General features: G+C 38.7%; 2 protein-coding genes and 2 non-coding genes across 7 annotated transcripts; 1 reads left to right on the top strand and 3 right to left on the bottom strand.

Moving 5' to 3' along the window:
• The first annotated feature begins 389 nt into the window (after positions 1 to 389).
• Positions 390 to 12,345, top strand: LOC137955700 (metal tolerance protein 2-like). 4 transcript variants are annotated; one of them, XR_011113175.1, is made up of 12 exons: positions 390 to 892; positions 2,108 to 2,177; positions 2,518 to 2,615; positions 2,808 to 2,953; positions 4,301 to 4,416; positions 4,609 to 4,705; positions 9,569 to 9,653; positions 9,793 to 9,855; positions 10,238 to 10,343; positions 10,591 to 10,734; positions 11,745 to 11,836; positions 12,002 to 12,011. XR_011113175.1 is itself a non-coding variant. In XM_068802775.1 (12 exons), exons 1-12 carry the CDS (start codon positions 554 to 556, stop codon positions 12,105 to 12,107), a joined length of 1,452 nt encoding a protein of 483 aa, XP_068658876.1. In that variant the 5' UTR covers positions 390 to 553; the 3' UTR covers positions 12,108 to 12,345. The 4 variants fall into 4 exon arrangements, 3 of the variants coding, with proteins under 3 accessions (XP_068658876.1, XP_068658874.1, XP_068658875.1); XM_068802775.1 differs by having other exon boundaries at positions 10,591 to 10,727; positions 11,748 to 11,836; positions 12,002 to 12,345; XM_068802773.1 differs by having other exon boundaries at positions 10,591 to 10,727; positions 11,733 to 11,836; positions 12,002 to 12,345.
• Positions 12,346 to 13,046: 701 nt separating this feature from the next.
• Positions 13,047 to 13,120, bottom strand: LOC137957391 (small nucleolar RNA Z155). The gene has a single exon (XR_011113360.1). It is a non-coding gene; the product is annotated as a small nucleolar RNA Z155 (small nucleolar RNA).
• Positions 13,121 to 13,196: 76 nt separating this feature from the next.
• On the bottom strand, positions 13,197 to 13,293 carry LOC137957389 (small nucleolar RNA R41). Its single transcript, XR_011113358.1, has one exon. It is a non-coding gene; the product is annotated as a small nucleolar RNA R41 (small nucleolar RNA).
• A 2,728-nt stretch (positions 13,294 to 16,021) lies between these two features.
• Positions 16,022 to 19,418, bottom strand: LOC137955699 (zinc finger protein GAI-ASSOCIATED FACTOR 1-like). Its single transcript, XM_068802771.1, has 3 exons — positions 19,025 to 19,418; positions 17,781 to 18,177; positions 16,022 to 17,349 (listed from the first exon to the last, which is right to left on the bottom strand). The coding sequence occupies exons 1-3, from the start codon at positions 19,230 to 19,232 to the stop codon at positions 16,215 to 16,217; spliced, it is 1,740 nt and encodes a 579-aa protein (XP_068658872.1). The 5' UTR covers positions 19,233 to 19,418; the 3' UTR covers positions 16,022 to 16,214.
• Between the last annotated feature and the right edge of the window lie 795 nt (positions 19,419 to 20,213).

The raw sequence follows: 20,213 nt of genomic DNA, 5'->3' as shown, positions 1-20,213 counted from the left end.
TTATAGAGCGAAGAAAGAAGAATATGGTGCCGAATATGGGATCATTTCGATCCGTCCATTTCCTATCTGTTCATGACTACCATGAGCATGTGTTGTGGACTGGCACAGGTCCTGGGTCAGTTTGTGGTCACCGACTTGCATGGGTTGTGGACTGCAACTGGTTCTGGGTTGCCACTTGCCATTACTCTTAAACCCACTGGACTTGATTGAAGTCACTAGTCACCAACTTTGATAAATCTATGGAATTCTATGAGATTTTTTTTTTAAATCCAAATTGCGGAAAAAAATACGTGCCCCTTACCCTACCGAATGTCAAACAGTTCCGTGAGGACCGCGACTGAGATTCCCACAGGCGTCGTGCCGTCCGACACGTCACATGATTACGTCTCCGCCGCTCCTCTTGGAATTGGAATCGATTCTTGCAGTCGGGCACGGACATCTTCATTCCAGCTCCACTTCTCCATCCGTGCGTTGCAGTACTGCTGGTTGGCAACGCGAGCGACCTTCTCCGTCTTTTCCCTCAACAATCTAGACGAAGGCGAAGAATTCTGGAATGGGTTTCAGATTCTTCGGTCTTAGTCCTCTTTACAGGAACTCCTTGTCTCGAATTTCTTTCGCTAGTAAAAACAGAAACTCTTTCAATCATTTTCTCCTTCCCATTAGTTATATCTGTAGTGATGACGTTTCTGTTCATCCTAACGAAAATTACTGCAAGATCAGTAGAAGGTCGCACATGAGCCACTCGCATCATCATGGAGGGGAAGAGGGTGAGGGAGTCTTCAGGTTAGGTCTAGTTGCAGATATTGGGTTGTCTGCCGGTAAAGCTATCACGGGTTATTTGTCTGGGAGCACGGCGATCATTGCTGATGCCGCTCATTCCATCTCTGACGTTGTGAGTATATACTGTTATTTTTCAAAATCTTTAAGCTTTTGTTTGGCACATTAGTTATGGTCTGTTCTTCTGTTTTTGTTTTCTGATCCATCGAAGCAGTTCACTTTTGGTAACTCACCCGTTCAGACTAGAACCTGTTTCAAATCGTCTTTAGTGATCCATTCCCTTCTGTTTCTCTTCGTATTTTCTGGATCTGGAGTTCATAGATAGATTGCTGCTAGAAAGCATTAACCGAGTGGAATGAGGCAGAAATACTCCTCTGCAATTTTCATCTTCCAGGTCGTGCATGCTCTATCACTCTTGATAGTATGAAAAAAAACGGACTGGGTGGTTCTAGATGCCCTTTTGTTTATCAATTCCGGCTCATCCAATCTTTCCATCAGCTCAACCTTTGAATCTAGGCATCTGTGCTGAAGAAACTAGTTTCGCATAATTGTCTAATTAAAGAACTGAACATATCTGTCCCACAAAATTTTGTGAATGATAAGAATCAGAGGACAACGACGATCTGTTATGATTTGTTTTGGATCATGGGTTTGTATTCTGCCAACTCATCCTACATCTGGTTGCGGGAAAGGTGTTGTCCCTGGAGTGTGTTACCAATATGTCTGATTAATGAAAGTTTCTGACCAACCCATGGACTTAAACAAATCATAGAGAAGCATGGAGGAAGGTGTGTATTTCGTGAGCCTTGAATAGTTGGTATAAGCTTGTGAGAATGATGATGAAACAAAACAGAAGGAACTTATTTGAAAAATGCTGCAACTTAGGATGAAAAGCTTATAGTTAAGCCAAAATTCTAGTAGGCATACACTATCCTCCTGAAAAAAGAAGGAGAAAACTGTATATGTAGCTATGCTTTTAAATCATCCATGTTATCCAGCACTGTTCCTGAAGCAAACAGGAGTTTGCATAATCTTTTTGTGGAAAAGATTAAAACTTGTGCAATTCTCAAATCATGGTCTTGGCAACAACTTGAAGTTAGTGTCATGATCTACTGGGAACACATTATAATTAAATAACGAACAAGTAGGCTTGACTCTTGTGTCTCTCAAACTATTCTATGTGGAGCCCATATGTCTAACTTTTTGGGGTACTTTTTTTTTTCTTTTATCACATCATGTGCATGATCAACTAAGCAATTAGTATAATATGTACAATTTCTGTAAGCATTATGGAAACTCCACTCATGAACACTTTATATGTATTTTACAGGTTCTTAGTGGCGTTGCTTTGTGGTCATTTAGAGCTGCCAGAGCTCCAAAGGACAAAGAGCATCCATATGGTCACGCTTGACTTGTACCTAGTCACTACTCTGTAATCTTAAAAAGTCCATCATGTCTTCGTTCATTGTGATTATTATTACTGTTGTTGTGATTTTTATTTTGAATAACTATGCTGATCATTGTGCAAAGAGGATGGTATTTTTCTTCTAAGCTTCTTATGAAAACTTCAAGCACATATGCTCAACCTTCCTATTCACATCTTATCAGTGTATGTGGATATTTGATCCACATAATTAAGTTCACTTTCCTCAAGACCCCTTCAAGTCCTTTATTATGGAAAATCCTTCATTGAGTTGGACAGTACAATATTGCTAACATTGGTGCATTTATTTGATCCAGGGCATGGTAAATTTGAGACCCTGGGAGCTCTTGGGATTTCTTGCATGCTTTTGGGAACAGCTGGTGGTATTGCATGGCATGCTGTAGATGTTTTGCAGGTTTGAGAAGGTTCCTCATCTTTTGTCAAATTGGAGAAAAATAGTGATTCGTTTTATGCTAAAATTATTTATGATTCTCCTGTTTCAAACAAAAAAAGGCTAGCCTTAGTTTTTTCTTGTAAATCATAACAATCCCTTTATCCAATCATAATTCTTATTGTCTTTTGCTTTTTGCTTTTTCTTCTTTTCTAGGGATTTCTGAGTTCAACTCCTGATGCTATCCATCATTCAATGGCACATGGTAGTGGGCAAAACCATGGCCACCATCATGCAATTGACATGGAGCATCCTATCCTGGCATTGAGTATGACTACCATAGCAATTTTAGTCAAAGAAGGGTATGCCACAAATTCTTGGTTGTGTGAAGAATTATTTTCTTCAGTGAACACAGGCTTGCCAATGGAGTTTCCTCTTTTCATTATTATATATAGTATCAGTGGAATATTATGTCAAGCTAAGCCGAAAGTAAAGCAGAATGTATTTTGTGAATGAATCCTGCAGATAAACTAAGAAAACAGACCGGATGAAAAGAAGATAAGATTTGGGGTAGCAGTTCTCTGAGATGTTATTAATATTCTCAAAACAATAATTTCTTAACATGTATTTTTGACAAAAGGTGATAACCTCCTGGAACTGAGTTTCCAATTAAAACCATGGTTTCCTGGCCTGCCAGGTCAACCCGTGACTTGGTTGGTTGATCAGGATTTTAATGGGGGTGGGTTGGGGCAGGGGGTCAGACTCGGCCCTTCTGTTTGGGCGAGTTCACTCTGATCACCTTGAGTCCAGCACTGGACTTGGGCTGAGCCGACCCGATAGGTCAACCCAACCTGAGTTTTGAAGAACCCATTGGGTCCTGAATGCAGCTTTTGAGCAACATGGGTTGGGTCCCGATTCTAGATTGGAAAACCTTAATTGAAACCTAGTCATTGATTTTCTAAACTAAGTAAAAATGTTAATGGTGAATATTTTTAGGACTGAACTATTTAAATACAACTCAACTTTGACTTCCAAAACCCAAAAACTAACCACCAGAAAAATTCTACCAGCTAGTTAAGAAAGGACAATGAATTGTAATCAATTACTTACTATGGACTTTATCAAAATTAAGCTACTACAATCAAAAGAAAAACGTTGACTCACAAAACAAATATTTTCAGAATATAAGTGTCATCTGTTAAAGAAAAGTTTTATCATAAAAAGCTTGGGACTGTGTGTTAAGGGAAAAATAACTACTAAACATGGTAGTTGGCGATATTTTAATACCAAACAGATACTTAAATGTTGGATTTTGTTGCTGCCTTGTTTTCTTTTGTTGACAGTGTTTTCTTCTTACTGATTTGGTGAGATTGCTAAGTTCCATTCTTCTCTTTCCGTGGAGGTCTTGAGTTCAAGTCTCTCTGGGGTTTTAGTCTGTTTGTAGTTAACATTCAGGAAGAGAAAAAGAAAGAAAATCCAAACTAAGATTCTTTTAAAGGAGCACTTTTGACACTATTTTATGAATATCCACTAGTAAAAGATGAAAGTTTGTGACTTTCCAAAACTGCAAAGATACCAAAGATAAGATTCCTTAGCTTTTTGTCCTGTTCTTGAATTTGTGCTTTGACAAAATCTGTGTTTATGTATGTTATGTATCGTCATTGCTATAATTTTCTTTTCCAAATCTAATTTTTATTTAAAATTGTTAGGCTTTATCATATAACTAAAAGAGCTGGTGAAAAGAATGAGAGTGGGCTAATGAAAGCAAATGCATGGCATCATCGAACAGATGCAGTCTCTTCTGTAGTTGCTCTTATTGGAGTTGGTAAGAAACTCTTGACCAAATATGGAATTGTTTTTTACTTAAATATGTGTTTCTGAGTCTTCCGTGCTCTTGATGTTTAGCCATGGAATATGAGGTTATTTATATACTTCTTCCTGCACACCACAATTTCATCTGCTTTTATAATTGTTTAATCTTGTTTAATGGTACACACCATCATACACTCTAATGTAGGTGGTGCCATTGTTGGGGTACAGTTTCTAGATCCACTTGCTGGTCTTGTAGTGTCAGGCATGATTCTTAAAGCTGGCATTGGAACTGGTTACCAGAGGTAATTATATTTCTTGTATGATGCATTTAAGAAAAAGCTTTGCATCATTTTCTCAACAAAGGCTTTCCTCTCAGTTTCACAAATGTGTGTATGTTGTAAACCATAAGATAGGAGTAATAACTTACAGATTGAGTGCATCTCTGCATCCTGATGCCATAATGCTTTGCATGTGGATTAGCAGATTTATCTTTAAGGACATGCCAACAATATAATTCCTTGCTCGTTGTCTTTTACCTCTAGAGTTATGTTACTATCCTACTTACATACAAAAGTGGGAGGGCTTAGTTTGGGACTTAGGTGTTTTATGTAAGAGAAGTGGTTTTTACATAAGTTTCGGTCTGGAAATGATATGTAGATGCTAAGGGAGGCTGGATGAAATTTAGAAAGGTCTAGAGGCGTTGGGTTAAGTTTAGGGCGGTTGGGAAAGAAGTTAGGGAAGTGGGGAGAGAAAATAGGGAAGGAGAGGTTATCTTCTCTTAAGATTTAGGGGGGAAGAATATTTTGGGGTAGTAGAGGACCTGAGGGGACTCTAGGGGTGATGACACACATGGAGAGTGGATTAGTGTGGGTTAGGGACTTGAGTGGTGAGATGAAGTGGCTTGGATGGTGGGTTTGTGGTGGGGGTATATTCCAACGGTTGGGTGACTATAAGGGGGTAATGCAGCACAATTGAGGTGGCTATCGATTCTCAAGGGTGAGATGGCTGAGATGGAGGGCTGGAACTCGTGGGTGGATGGAGGGATATGTAGGGGTAGCCCCAGTACTAGCTGAAATATCGAAGGAGAATGGCGGCTAGGCTAATAGAATGGAAAAGTCTCATGATATATAATGAAAGGAATGGAAGATAGTACTAAGGATTGTTATTGTTTCCAGGCCTCCTTGGGATTGAGCTGGCAAGACTCCATATATTAGATAGAAACTCTTGAATTGGAGATGAGCTGCCTCCTAACCTTTTCATCGTTAGTTGGAAGCCTAGGGTTTGACCGAAGTTGATAAAGGGGGTTTTGTATTGATTGAACGATTATAAGGCTCATAGAGCTTATAATTGGTAGATTGAGGGCTGGAGCTACTTGTGCTCTTCGTTTTTATGCGGAACTAAGAGTTGGACGCCCCCTTGACTCGTGCATTAAGCTACCTCTTAGATACATTCCACATAGACACTTCTTTTTCCAACGTTTTAAATCTTGGCTGAGTTGCTGCCCTATCCTAGAGGTTTCTCTAGACATTCTTGCCCTTGCATAGTTGGCGCCACCTTCTAGAGCCTTCTCTTGGACATTTCTACCCTTGCTTAGTTGGTGCCACTTCTTCAGGGAGTGTTTTGACACTTTTATCCCTCTTGCTTAGTGCCACCTGGCTTCCCTTCCTTGTTGTGCTTCCTACTCTATCCTGGACTCTTCTCCTTGGCTTAAATAATTCCCTATGGACTTCTAATTTAATCACTTGTCTATCTCTTGTGACCAAAATTGCCTCCCTCTAAACATATGAATGGACGGTTACATTTCTTACTGTATGTTAGTAGTGCTAGTTTAGATATTCACCGGTGATATATGCATCCAACTGAAAGATGCATATAGGCTAAATTAGAAGATCTGACCTAGAATCCCACAACTTTGAACTTCTGCTGGGTTCTCACCTTGATGTAATTGCAGTAGTTCTGAGCTAAGATATATGTAGATCAAACAGAACTCAATAACTTGACTTGCACAGTTTTAAAACTTGGGCACATAGTCCTAATTACTAGATGGCAAAATTACCTGCATGTACTGTCACTTACCCTTGCTCCTACTCTCTTTGCATTCTTGTGTGCACGTGGTTGATGGAAAATATGGAGACAGGGGTATTTTAGTAATTTATCTTATCATTCTGTGTCTCAGATGGTTGGAAAGTGTCATAGGTTACTTCTCTTTAGTTCTGGACACTTTAGTTTTTTATGCCTTAGTATGCTCACATAGGCCGATGCATGTAATAGCAGTACTTTTGTCCTTTTATGTCTTTTTCACATTTTTTTTTTTAATGAAGTGATAATTTATTAAAGAGAAGAGCAAAAACAAAACAAAATTTAGAGGAGCTCTACCCCTACAACAAGGGATTGGAGGGAGGCGCCGTTTTTAGCAAGAGAATCAGTAAGCGAATTTACTGATCTCGGGATATGAGTCCAATAACATTGAATGGGGGGAAATAATGTCAAAAAGTTTATGAAGTACATTCCAGTGCTACCACAGGGGGTTGGAGGAGGTTGAACACCAACTAATGACGACCTGCGAGTCACCTTCGATTAACTCCTAATCTTCTGCTGCTCTTTCAACGCATCTTTCCCATCATCTTCTCTCCTCATTTCTTCTCTTTTATCTTCAATTTCTCCTCTATTATAAGTTTCTATATGGTATCAGAGTAATAAAATTCGAGCTTGGGAAGTTCTTACCAATCCTTCATCATCTTTTTGAAGCCTGCAACCTTCTACTCAGAGGATTCTTTCAAATATGCTCTGTTGAGAGCTTAAAGGTTAGACCATTCCTCTTCCCTTGTGCCATAGCTATTTGACTGTGGCTTGTGCTGCCTATTGAGCAGCTATTATGTATATTTGTTCCCTAGAGGGTCTCTGCTGCTGTTTTTCTTGTTTAGACAGGACTTGTGCCTGAATAGACTTCTCCAAGTCTGCATATTGTCTACACAACATAAATGTCGGTAAGTCTTGATTGTGTTGTATCTGAAACTTGTTCTGATTATGTTAAATTTAAAGTGGTTGTAGGAGGTAACTTGGTTAGCTGGAATAGAAAGAAACAAAATGTAGTGGCTAGGTATAGTGTCAATGCAAAGTATAGAGCAATGGCTCATATTGTGAGTGAGTTTATGTGGATAAAGTCTATGCTTGTAGAGTTGGGTCTTGAAATCAAAGAGCCTATGCTCATGAAATGTGATAATCAAGCAGCCATATTCCGAGCAAGTAACCTTGTCATGAAAGAACCAAGCATATTAAAATGGATTGTCATTTCATATGAGATTCCTTGATGCAAGGGAAGGTTGCTACACCATATGTGAAGTTATCTGAAGAGTTTGGTCACATTTTTACCAAAGCTCTGGGGAGATGTGTGGATATGATGTTTTCTAACGAGCTGTTCGATATTTAGGCTCCAGCTTGAGGGTGAGTGTTAGAAAAAATAGAGTTATGGGTATTTTTTTGTAGGTTCTCTTACCTCTCTGTGTCTCAAATTGATCAGAAAGTATCATAGATTTTTTATGCCTTAGAATGCTCATGTAAGGCTAATGCACGTAATAGGGGCATTATTTTCCTTTTATCTCTTTTTCATTTAAGTTATGATAAAGGCTGGATTAGTGGTCGACTAACTCCTAATCTGCTACTGCTCTTTCAATGTCTCATCTCCTTCTCTCTTCTTTTCTTTTCTCTTTCCTTCAATTTCTCCTTTATTATAAGTTTCTACAGTGTTTTGCGTATTTTCTTTTCTCCTTTTTCTTCAAAAAATTTGGACTTACTTTTTTTATTCTTTTGTTTGATCAGTTAACTACCTTACTTTCTTCTTTTCTCTATTTTATTTCCTTGTTGAAGCACGTATTGTATTTTTCTCTATTCTTCATACAATCCCTCTTTTTGTAGTCTTTTCAAAAGCGAAGGGTGAATTATCTGAGAGAAATTCAACAGTGTACTTTAAAGGCACGTAATAGATGCTCCTAATAGCTCACTTGAATGCTTGGGCAAAATATGTTTTTGTTTTTGGTCATAAAATGGTGGTGGGGGGTCGGAATATGTGAAAGCTTTATTCTCATACAAAGAGCATTTGGAGGAAATTTTATCCTTAAACCCACAAACCATAGTTCAGACTAATGTTACCAAAGGTGATTGGCTGAACGGTTCCTCAAGCAACATTTGTAACAAGAACTGAGTTGGTGTAATAAATATTTTCAAATCATTTGATGAATTTCTGTTTTATAATGTGCTTTTATATTTTTCATCCTCTTACCTTTTTCTTTAATGATAAGCTCTAAATTAGAGAGTCCAGTAGGTTCTGAGAGTCGCACGTGCTTTAGAAATGTTCTATCAGCTTTTAAAAACCCTAGCCAAGAAACACTACAAGACCCATAAAGGGGTAAGGAAAGAAAAAAAAACTGCTTAGCCTTCCTTAAGTCTCATTTTCGTATTCCTCAATCTTATTAATGACGGGACATATTTTGTTTTAGACCAACGTGACAGAAGTTCCTTAAATGCAGAATTAATCACTTGAAGTAAGACTTGTTTTGCCAGTATTGGGTACTCATATTTGATATAGACCATATTGGCTGGTTTAGAAGGCAGTAAAACTTGCAAAATTTGGGAAAATACGTAAAGTTGGGGAAAAAATTAATGCAATGATGGAATACTTTACTATCTTTATATTTTTAATATTTGATAAGTTGTTGAATGAACTCTCATTTTCACTCAAAAAAAAAGTTGAATAAACAGCTCATGTTATACATTCAATCATTTTCTTAAATCTGAATATTCTCATTGGATACTAGTTTTGCTTAAAATGTCATGGACTCGATGGTAGTGGTAATGTGGTTATTAACTTAAAAGATTTCAGTACTGCTTGGATTGGAACCTTTCAAGATCTAGCTGAAGATAAATTAAAGGGTATTAGTGAATAAAACCTCTTGTAAGCATTAACTTAATCATCTGAATCATGAGATTTTCATGAGATCAGTAGGCCAATGATTGAGGACTTCCTATTGTTTCTTATATCTGTATTTTGAGTAATTCTAAAAATTCTTTATAACTTTCACTTTTACCATTTTAAAAAAAGTGCACATTTATTAAACTTGATCCACTTGTTTTTTTCTGGTCTCACTTTCTGTCGTACTGGCCTTTAGTGTCTTGGAATTGGTGGATGCTGCTGTACCTCATTCTGTTTTAGTTCCCATAAAACAATCAATACTGCAGGTTGAAGGTGTCATGGTAAGCTCTCAATCCATTTCCATTCCTTTGAGATAATTATTATCTCATGCACAAGGTGCATTGTCTTATTGTTTTGGATGTTGAATTTCCTGTGATAAGTCCTACATTATTTTCTTTGAATTTTTATATTCTGCTATAGGGGTGCCATCGCTTGAGGGGGAGGAAGGCTGGATCTTCTCTTTATCTCGATGTACATATTGAGGTTTGTCTCATTTTTTTTTGTTATTTTTAGTTTGATCACAATGAGAATAGATTTTATTAAGAGAGAAACAGAGGTCTCCAGAAGAGATAAGAGTGCAATATCAAGATTCCATCCAGAAGCCAGATAAAGTACACCAAAAAACGACTGAGTACTGACAGTTTGTCAGTTAGTTTCTTCTGTATTACCAAGGGAAACTAGCCCAAAAAAATCACAGAGTGGTTCACATGGTTTGGCATTTCAGCTAAACCATGGTTGCCCTGTGAAGTTGGCAGATTATTTCTTCTCTCAGATACCATGATACTTACTGGTGCTTCATTTTTCATTTTTTTTCAAAACTAGGTTGGGCGTTCATATATTGTCTGATTGATCCAACTACTTCCAGGTAGATCCATTTTTGAGTGTTAGTGCTGCTCATGACATCGGTGAAACTGTCCGTCACCAAATCCATCACACCCATCCTGAAGTTGCAGAGGTCTTCATACATATAGGTATCATCTGCTTGGATCATCGTTTGTTGATCTGTTGGTGTCTTTTTAATTCAATAATGAAAATGACGTAGATGACTGGTGTTTCTACTTCATTAAAGTCTGCTTACAGAATAGGTGATGTCTTCAGCTTGCTTTTCAATTGAAGGGGGAGAACTCAGTAGTTGGTTTAGGAAAAAAAGATTATGTTGCTCTTATTCAAGATCATCATGCATCTAACTTGCATTCTCTTTGCAAATGGGTTTTGTAGATCCTTCACATTCACAATGCTCCTCTATTGTATCTGACCAGCCAAAGAATCTGAAGGGCATACAGCAGGATGATTCTTGTGAGCCACAAAATATTGAAGTAGTTGTTTCTGACATTGTCTCATCAAAATTTTCAGAGGTACATGGTATGACGTTTTTTTTTTTTTTTTCTACCTGTCAAGATATGACTTTTAAGGTTTGGTGCTTTCCAACATTCTCTCAGGTTTTCCAAGGGTAGCTAGTATTGAGCATTCCTTTTATCCAAGTTAGTTTAGGCATAATCAAGTTCAATCCCTGAGACCACTCAGCCTAACCCTGATTTTTTTTACAGAGCATGGATTCTTTTCTTTTTAGAACACACTGTAAAAAACAATTTAAATTAAATGAAAACTGTTGAAATTTTAGGAGAGGAAAATAAACATGTATTCGGGACCCTGATTGTCCATATGTAGGAGTAAAAACAAGAGTTCACATGTGAAAGGGAGTGTTGGAAAGAATGGTCCCACATGGAACAATAAGTAGAAATATCTCGGGTTTATTAGTTGGGAAATAAGGTTTCTAACCAAGTTATTTTGGGAGGAACGTTTTTTTTTTTTTTTAGAGGGTGTGGCGCGATTCAAAGTCGCGACCTGACACTCCTGGTTGTAAAGAGAATACCATCAGACCACACGGCCTGTGAAATGACAAGATAGCTTCATAAATAACAAAAACATAATACAATCATAAAAATGAAAAAAAAAAAAGGCAAATAAGGAACTCCCTCAGATTTTGGGAGGAACTTAGGATTCAATTTTTAACAAAGAGTATAAGAGTGCCCAGTGACAAGGGGTTACAAGAGAAAACTCAAAACATAAAGGCAAACTAAAATGGGAGAAAGTGGATATGAGTTCTGTTCAGCAATGTGTTGTTGGGAGACCCCTCCCTTGTCAAGGAATCAGCCAACCGGGTGGCCTACCTTTCTATATGATATTCTATCTTTTCTTCTTCTAAATGAGACCTGATTCCTTCTCCCAGTTTGATTACAGAATTCATCTTAAACAGTAGCTGTTTGTCTTTTGTTTCGTTGTTTGACAGTTTTTTTGTCAGAAAACATTTGTCAATATGCATCTGTTTGATTTGTGTTATTGATAGTTTTACTAACCAGGGGCCTTTTCAGAAGATGACCGTTGAACACATCACACACCACTTATTGCAAGGGAAGCTCTTGCTCCAAGTTGAAGTATCTATGCCCTCAGACATGTCAATCAGGTGAATCACCATTCTAACTATGTGTGCTATTACTGCAATATCTACTATTGGGGATGGTAACTGGTTGGGTCAGGGTCTGTCTCCTGGAAACCTCCTGCCCTAACTTCACCTTCCTTGTGCTTTCAATGTTCAAGTATAAAATTTGCGTGTTCTTCTGAACCATAGGGATGCTATGGAGGTGGCACAGGCAGCAGAAAAGGGGATCTTAAAGGCTGCTCCTAATGTAAGCAGAGTAGCAATTCAGTTAAGATTGGTAAATGCAATCCCCTAATGAGGAGAATTTTTATGGAGAATAAAGGCTTTACTGAAAATATTGTTGTTGCTGTAGTTGGCATATTGTTGGAATATCGCTTGTAAGGCAGTATATCAATATGAACCTTACAAATAAATTTTTTGGCGGAGCAGATAAAGTCTTAGAGAGACTGTAAAGTAATTCCTTGCTTTGCCAAATTTCATAATTTTGAGCAGTTTCCCTTTCAGATCTGTTTTCTATTTTTTTGAATCTTGTGAGAAAGAATTGAAGAAATGCTACAAGACCAAACATCGTCTTCACAATGTTTTATGCTTCTCAGAAAAGGATAAGATTAGCTTAGAAGGAAGGGCAACAGTTCACAATTGTTCATCCCTTCTATCGGGTACCAGTCAACATATACCAATTACACCAAGGGGTTTCTCTAATTTTTATGGTTTTACCTGGAGTGGGTATTCATATTCTAGATTGGATGACGCCATTCAAGTAAAGAGGGTTTGAGACGTTGATACAGAGAAGGTGGGATATAAGGTGAAGTAGATGCGTGAAGATGAACTAAATGCATCCACAGGTTTGTTTAGTCAAACTGGGAAAACATGCAAAAAATAGCATGAATCTACCCTAATGCGAAGGGTCTCCATTGGCACATCCAGCTGCTCAAGTTGATTCAATTGAGTTCTTCAATTGGACTTAAATTTAAAAACCTAGAGCTAGTTTTTGGAATCTCTTGTGGTGTATTTAGCTTTTGGCAAACCAAAATTTTAATTCCTTGAGGAACTTTCCGATGACAAGCTGGAATTTTGATGTTCCTCTAAAACTCAGATAAAATGCAGCCCACAACCCTGATTAGTTGAAATCAACTGCCAACCTAATTCAGAGTATATTTGATGCAGAAGCAGCTCCACGATTTAACCTATAATGGACAGTGTCGACAAATCAAGGCAGAGCTGAAGTTCAATCCGTTGATCAGATAATTGTAGTCTGATTAGTGAGTCCACACGGTTGTTCAGAAAACATCTATCATCACGTCAATGGAAAGCACAACGCAAAATAAAATTTAATCTTTGCTAAAAAGAAAAACAGAAAAGAAAAAAACAAACGAAAAGAAGCTAAGAGGCTCAGAAGGATCCATTGGTTCTATAATCACGAAGGGAAGCAAACTTCCCTCCTTCAGAAAATAGGTAGTTTTGCTCATCACAGCCTCGGAAACACAATGAAAAAACCTAAGAAACTGGCACAATCAATGGTCGCAATCCTTACAATGAATCAACCACGCACCTTCATATACTTGCTGTTTCCAGAGTCTTTCTATCCTTCCTCCGCAGATGAGCTGAAATTTATAGAAGAGAACAGCCATTAGGGTTTACGGGCTCCGAGTCGAATTTCAATTTGAGGTTAGCCCTCTCTCTCCACTATATTACGAAAGCACCCTTCGGAGGTGCGGGGGTTGCAGGTCGATTATGGTCATAGCCACAGGGCTCCTCTGTTTCGCGCACCCTTTATTTCAATTTCGTTTCATGTGTTACAAATTATTTTGTTGGAAATTGACAGATTGGGGAGGGATGGGAATTTAGGGGTGACACCAATCCAAACTGGCTTGTAAACCATTCAAGCTTGGTTTAGTTTTATTTTTACTTGAGATCGGGTCGAGTTCACACTTAAAATAAGTTCATTAAGTATAACAAGCCAAATTCTAAAATTTTCAAGTTCAACTTGTTTATTTGTGAGGTGACTCGTTAGCTTAGATTTTTTTTTTTATAAAAATACCCTTTACTCTAATTGTTTTCGCCGATTCCCTCTTTAATTGATTGATAATTATTCTTATTTACCTCAAATCTCAAAGACGAATGATCCTTCAACCTTTTTTGGTCCCTCAACATCTAATATTGTTGTTTTGCCAAGTGAATAAACACTATTGATGGATGTGTTTGTTATTTCTTTTAAGTTTATTAAGCTGGCTATTATACATTAGTATGCTCTATTGCAAAGTCTTTAATTTTTCTGCGTTAACTTGCGATTCAATGGTATAAATTATATTCTCTATTTTTTTTTTTGTAGTTTAAAATATAAGTTAGAGCTCCAACCTGGCTCACGCTCGAGCTCAAACTCGGTTAAAAATTTTGGGCTCGAGTACGATTCTAATTTTAGACTCGAGGCTGATGTTGAGTTTGAAGTATTCAAATCGAGTCAATCTCGAATATATGTAGGTTTGAACTTGGTTCGGCTCGATGTCACCCCTAGATGACTTTGGTAAGGAGGAGTCTCCTGCCCTCTCCTGTCATGCCTTCATTTCCATTGTACTTCATACCCATTCATAGCCCATTCATAGGACTCTAAGTTGTTTGTTTAAATTTATGCTTCAATTTCAAATGACGTAGATAATTGAATTTATATGCAGCCATAAGAATTGTGAAGGAAGAAGGTGAAAAAATGGCCTCCCATCAACAATTTCAGACCTGAGCTTTTTAGTTAATTTTTTTTTTCTTAAAAATTTAAACCTCACATTCTCAAATTCAACTGGAATCACATTAGAGGGAAGAAAAACATCCATTACAAGTTACTAATTCTCTTATTTTTCATATTTTTCTCATTTTGAGGCTAACATTGAAAATTGTTTTTCAGTGCACATGAACTCGTCCACACTAACACCCAGTTCAAAGATGAAGTTCATGCAGATAAATGAAATGAATTTGAATAAGGAGATGAAGATGAATATGTTTGTTGACTAACCCTCCCACATAGGATCGCAAAAATCATACCCATTCCTAGGATCCAATTTCTATAAAGGTTATTGCATATACCATTTCTATTATAATTCTAGTATTCCATATTTTTTATGTTCGATTATTTTGTATGGTATTCCAATTTCGCTTATTTATTCGATTATTGGTCGGGCAAAATGGGTGAATGGGAAATTAAATAAAAAATAGTAAATAACACATAAAATAAATGTATATATTGTATTTTATTTTAAAATATCATGTTTATAATGTCTAGATATAGTAAAAATCCATATATTAAGGTCCTCCCTACATATGTATGTAAAATTTTATAAAAACATATTTACATAATTGGTAATTGGGTATTAAAAAAAGGGTTGTGGACATACAGATGAATCGGTCTGAAAAACAATGTGACTATAAGTATAATATGTAGCCCTTTGATTCGATCTTCACAACAAGTTCGAAACACTTGAGCAAATGGGGTTAGTTGACTCACATCTGATGCTTAAGTAATTTTGAGAATTTTGGTCTTGTGCTTAAGTATGGTAGATTTCGAGGAAGTGAACGGTAGGGATAATTTACTTGTTGTGACTCTTAAACAAAAATTCGATAGAATATTAGGATTCATTTTTTGGCTTGTTCAACTCTCATAGCTCTCTCTTTAGCTTCCAGTTCTAATCCCCCCAAATGGCAAATGGATTGCTATTTATATAGGGGTGAAGGTGGATAACATAAAATTAGGGGATTACTAAGATTTTTTGCTCCATACCTATTCCATTTAATAAGCCATGAATAAAATTAGATAATGGGATAAATCAACACCCCTATTCATATTACCACAACATCTCTCCTCTTGCTAATCTTCGGATGTCTCTTCGCTCTCCATGAATGTTATCCATTGCAGCAAAATACGTGGGATTCATTTGAATTGACACAAGCAAAAATCATAGCCAAATTAATCAACCTCCCTTGCGCCTCTGCATTTTTTTTTTCAGTTTTTTCTTTTGTTTTCATAACAATGGTGCGGGAGGAGAGAGGGGGTTTAGTGAGTGGAAGGGGAGAGGGAGAAATAGAGAAGCTTCAAGCTTCTTGCGGACAATTTTAGAACAACCACTGTAATTGAGGAAGACCCGCAATCGACTCAGCTTTCTCTGAATATTTAAGCTTTAGTAGGGCAAATAGTCAGTGGGAAGTAGTCGAAGCCATGGCCAAATGGTCGTCTTCTTTGTTTTCCTTTTGGACAAAATTCATGACAGACAAATAGGGGACCTTCCAGTGTTCCCCAATTCTTAAAACTATCACATTATCACTAAAATAAGTGTTGAAGCAGAAAAACTTCTTAGGTAGAGAAGGAGAGAAATGATGAAATCAGAGTTAGGAACAACTACAAGTAAATGTTGGTTCCTCAGACGTCCCATGCAGGTTTCTCCACTCCAGCTGGGAATCGGTGATGCATGGATCGCAGTCTCTGTTGGTTCACTACCTCGAACTCCATTCCTTGCTGCTGCTGCTGCTGCTGCTCGTGAAAGCTCATCGACCTCGTTGGACCTACACCCAAGAAGTCCAATGTCATCATATCCCCACCATTGCCGCTGCTTCCAAACTTAGACGTCCTTCCGCTTATCGGGATACCCATTCCCATCCCCATCCCTGTTCTTGTCGAGCTTGTACTTCTTCCCTGCAACAGATTACTACTGCTGATACTGTTTTCATGCTCCATACTGTTCTTCATGAACCCATGGTTTTGCTCGCTGCCCATGAAAAATCCCGTCGGTTGATTGAACATACTGATCTCGTTCACACCCGGGTTGTCATTGGCGGACGCTTCGAAGAACTGCGGCGCCAAATCATGTGGGTTTTTCTGCATGAATTGGCTAGAATAAGCTCCTACTCCTCCATCTCCGTCGATCCCGATCATTTGAGACTGCTGCTCTGCTTGAGGTTGGATAGGGTCGTAGCTTCCGTGGTGGTGACCCCCTGCATAGGACCGCATGGTGGGAATCTGTTCCGGTCCCGCCATCCCCGTAACAAAGCTGCGCGGCATCATTGGATTCGGAGGGCTCATACTATTACTTGCAGTTGCACCGATTTGAGCAGCCTTCTGTAACAAGGCCGTGGCAGACATGTGCGCGGAACCGGCCATCTGCCGCCCATTTTTGGGGTCAGTGCTCAGAGCATTCAGGCTGGGGGAGGTGTTGCCACTGAGTTGGAGGCATGAAGAGGTGGAAGAGAGACTTCTGGGGCCAAAGAGAGCGCCGGAGGTAGTAGAAAACATGCCACCGGTCATTTTGAGAGATTTGAGTGACATGGGCACGAGGTCGTGACCGGAGATCGATTTGAGAGGATTCTTTGAGTCGTGACTGAAATCGGACATTCCGATGGAAGGGTTGATTTGGTTGCTTAAAGGCATAGTAGAGATGAACTCGGAGACATGACCTTGTAAATTTCCTTCTATGTCGGTCGTTAGTCCTTGGTTTACCTTGTTGTTTTCTTCTGCTAGTGCATCACAGAAGGCTCTGTGCGTGATGAAACTATCCCTCCTGCACATGAATTCATAAGTTATTTTAACGTTGCCCTAGATTAGAATGCGAGAGCAACGGGGAACGATAGCCCTTATCACAAATAAAAAAATTTGCCCTTTGTTTATTTTTATTTTTCTGAGACTAAAAATTCCGGCCATATACATATATATCTTCTGTGATGAAGATTCAAATCTCAAAAACAGTCTCCAGAACCAGAGAGAAAGAGCAAGCTAACCCTTTTTAGAAGGCTAAATTCTTCAAATATCTGACTAGCTCGTTGGAGTATAGCCGTGAACAACAAATTCTTCATTTCGTGAGAATATAGCCAGTAAACAGGAGTTTTCTTCAATTTAATTTGCTCGCCGGAAGGTTTTGTTTTGTAAGGTAAGAATTGAAAGGATGCCAAATTTGGAGAGAAAAGAAGAAGGAAAGAGGAGTTGAGGTGAAACCTGGAGAAGATGGTACCACAGTCGCACTTGTATTCTCTGGTACCGCACGTCTTCGAGTGGGCTTTCCAGTCCGACTGTACCGCGTATTTCTTCGAACACTTGTCGCATTTCCATTTCTTCTCCCCATGTTTGCGGCAAAAATGCTTCTTGATTCCCGTCAGGTCGCCCAAAGCTCGACTCGGGTTGTGATGCACGCAAGTGGTTTCTGGGCATATGTAAACTCGTTTCCTGATCTCCGTGGTCGTCCGCTGCTTCAGCTTCCATGGAAGATTGTGGCCTCTACGGTGCAGTTGCAGGTTTTGGTCCCTTTGGAACCCTTTGTTGCAAATCTCGCACACAAATCGGTTTGTGGCCATCAGCGTTGTTGGTGAAAGGGCAATGACTTCAGCCGTGGGATCTGCATAAAATGACATTCAATTCAGAGAAGTAATTTGTTAACCAGTAATTTGTACTGCTTTTGCACAGAAACGCACAGGCAAATCCAGCAACCAGGCTTTGTAAAAAGGAAGAAGAAGAAGAGACTAGAAATGGGGAAAAAAAGGAAGCAGTTGCAGGGAGGCAGTAAAGAGAAAACGTTCTCGGGGACAAAAGTATCTACTGCATCACGAGTGAGGATCTTATTGTTAACAGAAGTAGAGGACAGAAAGAGAACCCTGTTGGGAGTAAATTCCAAAGTCCAGCAACCATCAGATAAAGATTACTTTTAAAGGCGAATGAGTACACAGTATCAGACAATTATATATGCTCATCTCGATCCAATAATTGAGCCTCTCAACAACCTAAGAACACAGCGATTGTTTTTCATTTAAACACCCATTTTCATCTTTAGAAAGACCTCCACTAAAGAGTAAAACCTCCTTCGACTTCATGATCTCTCCACTTTTAGACTCTTTTCATGATAAACAGGTGAGCCCTAAAATGGTTGAACAAATCAGTCTCAGTACTACTGAACTAATTAAGACTGGCTGCGATTCCTCTCCGAGGAGATTCAATCAGGAACTGCATCTCAAAAGCCGCCCACGGCAACATCACAGGGAAAGTCAGAAGACAGGCAAGTTGTTGCCTGGACTAAGAGGGAAGATTAATTTCTCTTCATCTTGATCATCTGGTTGAATCAGATGCCGTAAATTGCTAACCCTCACCTCCTTCAATCAACTAATTCATCACTCGGCACTATTCTGTACTAGTAGAGAATACAATATCAGTATTAATGAGGAAAAAAAGACTAGTGGTAGCTGAATTGCCTGGAGTTCCTGGGAGATTTCTCTTCTTCTTGACGGGCTGTTGTTGAGAAGTGGAGCCATTACTGTTGGTAGTGGCGGTTGTGGTAGATGAAGGTCCTGAATTGGATCCATGAAAGATACTCGAATTCTGCTGGTACTTCTGTTGTTGGACTTCTTCCCCGGTGTTCTCAGAAGAGAAGCTTTCACCTTCTCCGGAGAGATTTGACATGGTGAGGGAGAGAGAGGGAAAGAGAGAAAAAGGGAACTTTCTCCTTCTTCGTCTTCTCCTCGCGCTTGCTCTTCTTGTTGAGGCGAAAAGGGGTTTGTTTTTTCATAAATACATGAAAGACGGAATTTGTACTGGGAAGAGGAAGACAAAGAATAGAGAATTCTCCTTCATTTCTGCTCTGGAAGAAGGTTGCTGCTGATAGAGTAACATCCGAACCGAGTCTTCTTCGCTTCAATTTAATATAAACACACTGGACACTCTAAAATGCACATCGATTTCAACCGTATTACAAACTCGCCCTTCATGATTTGTAATGGGGGAGAAAGATGTAATAGCAAGACAAGACTTTTGAGTAAACAGGAAATTTTTTTGATCCCAAAAATATTCCAGAGTAAAAAAATTCGAAAACCAGAAACCTCATATAAGTCAATCCTGACGGGTCCTGTGACTAGATATTGAAGCATTAAAATTGCATCCTATCCATGTTTTAAAGCTGGTAGGTTTGATTGCATATTGATCGAAGAAGACCAGCTCAGTTGGATGGTGATAGCAGCGTTCAGCGAGGAGAAAATTAGTTAATTGCCCTTTTACTTCTCTAAGCTGGTGATTATCGTACTCTTCCATGGAGGTTGCCAGATTGCTGAATGTTTGCGTTCTCTGTATCTTCTTTGATTCTAATTCTCTGGATCACCCATCTTGATTTCAGAAAAAAAAACCCAGTGGAGTTCAGGCGGTCTCTCTCTGTCTCTCTTTCTTTATGAGCTTTCGCCGTTGGGCATTTTGTCTCTTTACCAGGAGATTATTCTGTGAAAACACAGTCAGTTTGGACATTTCGTGCATGAAGGGTGGGTTGGGGCGAAGTGTTTGGTGAGAGTCTTATCATAAGAGCCATCCAAAGATGGCGACTTTGCCTTAGATTGTCGATAAAGTCGGGAAGTATGTTTAAGTATAAGAATTATGCATGACAAATCCGGAGAAACT

This window comes from Aristolochia californica, unplaced genomic scaffold, assembly GCF_029961685.1.
Source record: "Aristolochia californica isolate CCGP_79_NKW_82.1479 unplaced genomic scaffold, dmAriCali1.0.hap1 SCAF_2, whole genome shotgun sequence".
Classification (NCBI taxonomy): domain Eukaryota; kingdom Viridiplantae; phylum Streptophyta; class Magnoliopsida; order Piperales; family Aristolochiaceae; genus Aristolochia; species Aristolochia californica.
This window is presented reverse-complemented; position numbering and strand designations above follow the sequence as displayed.

Bases quoted from the DNA above. Each gene is read 5' to 3' on its own strand.
- LOC137955700 (XM_068802773.1), top strand. From the start codon at position 554: ATGGGTTTCAGATTCTTCGGTCTTAGTCCTCTTTACAGGAACTCCTTG. The intron at 9,654-9,792 runs GTAAGCTCTCAA...ATTCTGCTATAG, and splicing joins TGCAGGTTGAAGGTGTCATG to GGGTGCCATCGCTTGAGGGG. The intron at 10,344-10,590 runs GTATCATCTGCT...TGGGTTTTGTAG, and splicing joins AGAGGTCTTCATACATATAG to ATCCTTCACATTCACAATGC.
- LOC137955699 (XM_068802771.1), bottom strand. From the start codon at position 19,232: ATGTCAAATCTCTCCGGAGAAGGTGAAAGCTTCTCTTCTGAGAACACC. The intron at 18,178-19,024 runs GCAATTCAGCTA...CATTTTATGCAG, and splicing joins AAATCTCCCAGGAACTCCAG to ATCCCACGGCTGAAGTCATT. The intron at 17,350-17,780 runs GTTTCACCTCAA...ATTCATGTGCAG, and splicing joins TGTGGTACCATCTTCTCCAG to GAGGGATAGTTTCATCACGC.